The 6,343-nt window shown below is 29.2% G+C and overlaps 1 protein-coding gene across 2 annotated transcripts; it reads right to left on the bottom strand.

The window, feature by feature from the left end:
* Positions 1-814: 814 nt before the first annotated feature.
* On the bottom strand, positions 815-3,589 carry LOC134728303 (uncharacterized). Of its 2 annotated transcripts, none has more exons than XM_063592870.1 (4): positions 3,062-3,589; positions 2,788-2,877; positions 2,520-2,592; positions 815-2,000 (listed from the first exon to the last, which is right to left on the bottom strand). In XM_063592870.1, exons 1-4 carry the CDS (start codon positions 3,383-3,385, stop codon positions 1,834-1,836), a joined length of 654 nt encoding a protein of 217 aa, XP_063448940.1. In that variant the 5' UTR covers positions 3,386-3,589; the 3' UTR covers positions 815-1,833. The 2 variants fall into 2 exon arrangements, with proteins under 2 accessions (XP_063448940.1, XP_063448939.1); XM_063592869.1 differs by having other exon boundaries at positions 815-2,214.
* Between the last annotated feature and the right edge of the window lie 2,754 nt (positions 3,590-6,343).

Here is a 6,343-nt window from a genome sequence, read left to right on the forward strand (position 1 = left end):
TTGACGATTATTTTTACATCTCATTACTATCTCCTTTTTTTTCTCTCTCTCTCTCGCTCTAATTTTTTTCATCGTTAAAACACCTTTTTTCTTTTCTTTGGATCATAGTTTCAATGGTGAATCCTATCTCCTTTTTCTCTCTCTCTATTTTTTCCTTCGTTAGAACATAAGCGACTTTTTTCTTTTCTTTGGATCATCTTTTCTTTGGATCATATTTTCAATGGTGGATCATATCTCCTTTTTCTCTCTCTCTCTATTTTTCCCCCTACATGCTACTTTTTTCTTTTCTTTTCTTTGGATCGTAGTTAATTGTTTTGCTCATGACTTTTTTGCAGCTAGCTAATTTTTCCCATGTGTAAATATTTCATTTGATAAGATTTGAGATTGAAGCTTGTGGATTACCATCTTTTATAATTAATAGTTGATAAAAATGTTTTAAGAAAAGTTTTTGTTTTGCAAATTTCTAGATATGCTCTTTTCTTTTCTTTGGATCATTGTAAATGGTGAATCTTGTTTTGTTCATGACTTTTTTTTCAGCTAGCTTCTTTTTTCCTGTGTAAATATTTCATTTTCTTGACAAGATTTGAGATTGAAGCTTGTGGTTTGACCTCTTTGAAGAGTTGTCTCATCAGCAATTAAACCATATTTCTTTTATAATTAATAAATTTAAAGTAGATAAAAATTAATTAAGCAAAGTTTTTGTTTGCAAATTTCTAGATGATATACAAATGGTGTCAACTGGTAATCATCCACATTGATTGGGGTAGCAATGCAGTGGGAAAAGTTTAAGAAAAGTCTAATTTATTAACACATATCAAATACAAATACTTTATTCCATGAAACAACATAGTAAGTTTCAAAACAAATCAAGTTTTCTGCACTATTTATATAACAATTGTAAATAATATAAACAAGAGAACTATCAAATGAAATTTGGTTATAAAAAACTTACATCATTTGTAATGCACCATTTTTTTCACATAAAACATGTTATAGAAAGCACCATGACAGCGGTTACAAATCAAGAATTTTTATATATTTATCTCTAGGTTTAACTTAATCATATAGCACTATAAAAAGTAATAAAAACAAAAGAAAAAAAGTTTAAGCAAACACAATATGATAAAATATGCGATAATATGTTGTAATTAAATTTGGATGCTGTAAATTCTCATATGAAAAAATTCCAAAGATGAAAATGATGATAAAGTAAACATAAAAACAAAAAGTTCTCCAAACATTATATACATATATATATTATTTACATATATACAATAATACCAATCATATTTGTTTTTTAATTTAATTTATTTCTATTACAAAACTAAACATATGTAAATGGAAAACTAAAAAGAATAATTTAATGAAAGGAATAGATTAATAATGAACTTTAATACCAGAGAAAGTAGATTATTTAATGAAAAGAATAGATTTATAATGAAATTTATGGTTTGAATGAGCATGAAACATATAAACTAAGGTGAATTTATAAAAACAAACTACATGTATACTACTATTTACAATATAATAAAATGAGAGTAGAGAAATGCGAGTATAATCAAAATCTTTTCTTTAATTAAAATAAAGTGTAACTAATCCAAATAAATCAAATGAAAGAAAATTGAAAAGTTTTGGTGATATAATTTTTCATAATATAAGTAGATTTGTAGAATACATCCTCATCAGTGATTATTAAAATTTAGATAACAGTGTATAAATAAGTTTATAAAATTTAGAAAAAAGATTATAAAATTTAGAAAAAAAAAAAAAAAAAAAATATAAAATTTAGAAAAAAAATTTAAAAAATTTCATAAAATTTAAAAGTTTAGAAAATTAATCATAGGTTAGTCTCTGTGGCCGAATAGATATCCTGTTTGATCTTCTCAATATTCTTGGTGGTTGTTGTTGTGCTGGGGCTACTCGTCTGTTATTTTCACGTGGTGGAAAAAAATAATTTATAATTTCTTGAAGCCTTTCATAAATTGCGATGAGGATATATTCTACAAATTAAAAAGTAGTAAATACAGAGATAGATATTAACTTAAACAGTTTTTTTTGGTGTATTAACAAAATCTGCAATTTCTATTTCGGATAGTGAATCTGCATCGACATTGAAGGAGAATTGGTGTTGGCGGAAATTGGTTTTTGCAGTTCTCTTCTTTTTGCAGATGCAAAATAACATCAGCGACAAGAGCATAACACATGCTAGAGATGCTGTAAAGATAAATTTGAATATGTCACTTACTTTAAAAATTATAAAATATATTGATATATATAAATAGATTAGACCATTGGTTTTTCTGTTTGAATTGTCTTTATAGCTTACTGTTTGGTGTGAGCTTTTGCTCTGTGTTGAAGGTCATACTTTGATCTATAATACATTGGCACTCATACCGCATCTTTTTCTTATTTATAAATAAGTGTTTTTATTAGAACATGTATATATTTTTATTTTATTTATTTATTTTATTTTTATATTGTTTGTCAATCAAATAAATAAATTAAATTTAGATACTTACCAAAAATCATTATAAGAATGATCTTAATATTATCTAGACCCTTGTCTTCCTCCTGTGCATGTGGTGTTGACTTCTGAAATAAAGAAATAAAATCATGTATTTCATGAAAATGTTGATATTAAAAAATCTTATCCTTCACATTTTAATTTGTTTTTAAGCACTATACTATAGAGAATACAAATTGACTCGTTCATGTACATGTATTTCCTAATAAAAATAGAAAACAAAACGGACGTTTTAATTAAAAAAATATCAGATAAATGCTTACCAGTTGTTTATCAGTGGTGCCGATTGACAATGTGGATCCTGGTGTTACTCTTGTTGCTGCTGTTGTTGTTGTAGAAGCTATGACTCCATTCTGTAAAAAAAAAAAATATACATAATGTAAGAAATGTTTTACACAATAAAATTAATAAATAATATATAAGATCTGCTCATAGTTTAGGTTGTTTCTAGTCACTTTACATATAGAGACAATACTACGTGATTACTTTAAAGCTCTTATTATTCTGTTATTCTTTTCTAATTTCCTATATACTTACATCACAATGTATACCATTAACAATTGTTATTGTTTCTGGTGTTGCTAAAACATTGCTGCATTTAGAATTTCCTTGTTTGATCTCAATTGAATGCAGGTCTCTATTATTTGCAAGGTCCAATTGTCCGGCAACAAAAAATCTTTCGAATACGACTTTCTTTACATCTAGTCGGATTCTGGTGTTGTAGAGCCCTGCTCCAGTCCATCTGCAATGGAGAGTATCCCCCTCCACTGTGCATACATCTCTCAATTCATGCGAGCATGAAACAGCTGACATTGTGAAACAAATGATGATGAATATAAACATGGTGTTGATGGGTGACATTTTGCAAATATTTTGAGGAATTAAATACCCGGATGAGAAATAAAAACAATAGTCTAATTAGGGAATGAATTAGGGGTAATTAATTCCGTGATATATGGTTGGGATAAGAGTGGTAGATGGATAAGGTTTAATTAATGTTTGAGTATGGATTGTTTTAATAAATAATAATAATAGTTTTTACAATATACGCTAGGGTTAGGGTTAATTAATATACTTTCAATTCTTATTCATTTTTTGTTACAAATGAAACTTAAAAGTTTTATAAAATTTCTTCTCTCAACGCGAAGTCATTTAATCTTCTATTTTTTCAGTTTTACTTTTAACTTCTTTATCCAAAATATTAACAATTTAAATTGTCTATATGTTAAATGCGATGGAAAATAAATCAAAACATTCTTTTAAAAGTGAAAAAACAAAATTTTCATTTAATATTATACAACAGTTATATTATGTAATTTTCTTGACGTCTGCAAAATTCAACGTGTGAAAAAATCAAAACAGTCTTTTATATTTCTACAAATTTTAAAATCCAATATTTTGATATTATTCAACAAATATATTATACAATTTTGCTAGCGGGAACAAATTTTTGTCAACGTGGCAAAAATATTTGCTGCTGCCACACAATATATACTACTTAGATGGTCAAAAGCACAGAAAAAAACTCTCATCTCTGAAAGTGAGGTTAATGTACAGAGATGTATTTTTTTTCTGAGACAAGTTCGTGCATGGGTGATGAATAGATGACAGAAAATTCAACCTCACCGTAATAACTATTATATCTTAATGTCACAAATCAGTATACATTAGTTTGTTGTTAAATATTATAGTAAATTCGAAGATAAAGCTTGAAAGCAAAATGGTAAATGTTAAACCCCAATAAGGACAACCAGACTAACACAGCACATAACATTAAAGACTGGGCATGTGCAACACTACCCCTATCATAACCGGGTGTTAAAACGGTAAAGTAAGAAGATCCGTCTCTTCATGTGGCACGCGTCGTGTTGATACAGACATTCAAATTAAATGAGATGCACTTTGTGACAGTTCTTTTTAGTGTTTGCACTTGCATTAGTTTGCTCGTCTTGAATATGCTTGAAATATATACCCCTAAATGTCATTTGATCTATGTATCAACATTTTATGCAGTAGCAGGAACTGAGAAACAAATCTAACAACCAAAATACATTTACAATTCATCTCCATGTTTAGTAGTATAAAACATATAACTTCTGATCCCTGGTCTACGTCAGTATTTCATCTTGTTAACTATACAACTTACATATACTTACTGGGGTTATCATAAGAGATAATTTCCCATCAAAAAGTATTTTCACTAATATGCTTACTAAGTATTACTTTTACTGTTTAGTCTGTTTTTGGTGATATCCATTTGCTGTGACTCTACTTATGCATCCTGTCATTGTGTTCTTGTTCTACGATACTATTTAAGGTCTTTCCTCTACGCGAGGAAAGACCTTATTGTTTTTCTACTGTTTTTTCTTTCTTCCCGCATCTTTTTGGGACGCCCGCCTACCCTGTACTTATACATCCCGTCATTGTGCAATTGTTCTTTTACGATGTTTGTATTCTTTTCGTTCACTTTTGTGTTTTTTTATGCCTTTTTGTGCTTCTATGTTACATATTTGTAGTGATTTCTCTGTAGTGATTTAGACAATAACATCATGTTGACTGCTCTGCCCTTTTTTGACCTTTTACCTATTATGTCTATTTGTTTTGTTCACACATCGTTCTCAATTTAATGGAATTTTATGCAGCTGTCATATAAGTGAGAGGTTTTGTTAGCTTTTAAACCAGGTTTAATCCACCATTTTCTACACAAGAAAATGCTTGCACTAAGCCAGGAATATGACAGATGTTATCAAGTGGTTTGATGCGTTTGAGCTTTTGATTTTGCCATTTGATTAGTGACTTTCAGGTTTAAATTTTCCTCGGAGTTTACCATTTTTATGATTTTACTTTTCACATTCCAAAGGGCGATGCCCATTTGGCCGTGTTTAATATTACAATTTTCTGTGCTTGATATGACAAGTCGAAATCCAAATTCTCACCGGCCGTTTGTTCTCCTTGTCTAACAACACACGATGTGTCACAAGTGTAGCAGTTATTGCTGTTACATACTTAGTTAACCCGTTGTTGCCAATCAGGTTTTGTTTGCGTCGCGAAAGTGAGCCATCTGTTTTTAATACTGTGAGGTATAGACAAATTAGCTCGAATGTTGAAAAGGAACATTAATTTTATTATTCATGTAGAATGAGTGCCACGCTTACCGCACAACAAAGACAAAGAATAAATGCAACCATTTCAGACAGACACACAAGTTTTATACTGCATAGCAAGATATCTACCCCAATAAACTATGCATTTCCGATTCCAGGGATAGTCTGAATTTACCTCCCTTAATGTAATTCAAGTCTGACTATCTCGCTATTGACCTTCATACGCATGAAAAAAACCGGCACATTACGTTAAACAATTGATGATCAATCAATGAAGCTTGTTCAGCAGTAGAATAAATCGAATTACGGATATCACCAGGTTGTTAAGTTGTGAGACATCAATGCTACTTTTTGTGTTCGACAAGTCAGGGATATATCAGTTGTTTTTCATTTTGCCGTTTGTTGATTTAGTCCAGAGTCTGATTTTGTCAGGTTTGGTATTTTTGTTAATAATTTTTGCGTCTGTTTGTGGTTGACATATACAATGAAATAAGTTTTAACATTTAATATACAGTTTTTACAAATGTATTAAGTTAATAAAAGAAAAAACCATGAACATTATGTTTGCCTAAATGATTTAGAAATTAAGTTTCGTAATTTCCGGAGTGAGTTAAAAAGTTCAATCTAAATGGATGTGCTTTTTAATGTGATTATGAATAGAATAACAATACTGGTTCAATTAACTGTTCTGTTTAAAGTATGCAAAGATTTGAGA

The sequence above is a fragment of the Mytilus trossulus genome, chromosome 8 (genome assembly GCF_036588685.1).
Source record: "Mytilus trossulus isolate FHL-02 chromosome 8, PNRI_Mtr1.1.1.hap1, whole genome shotgun sequence".
Lineage (NCBI taxonomy): Eukaryota > Metazoa > Mollusca > Bivalvia > Mytilida > Mytilidae > Mytilus > Mytilus trossulus.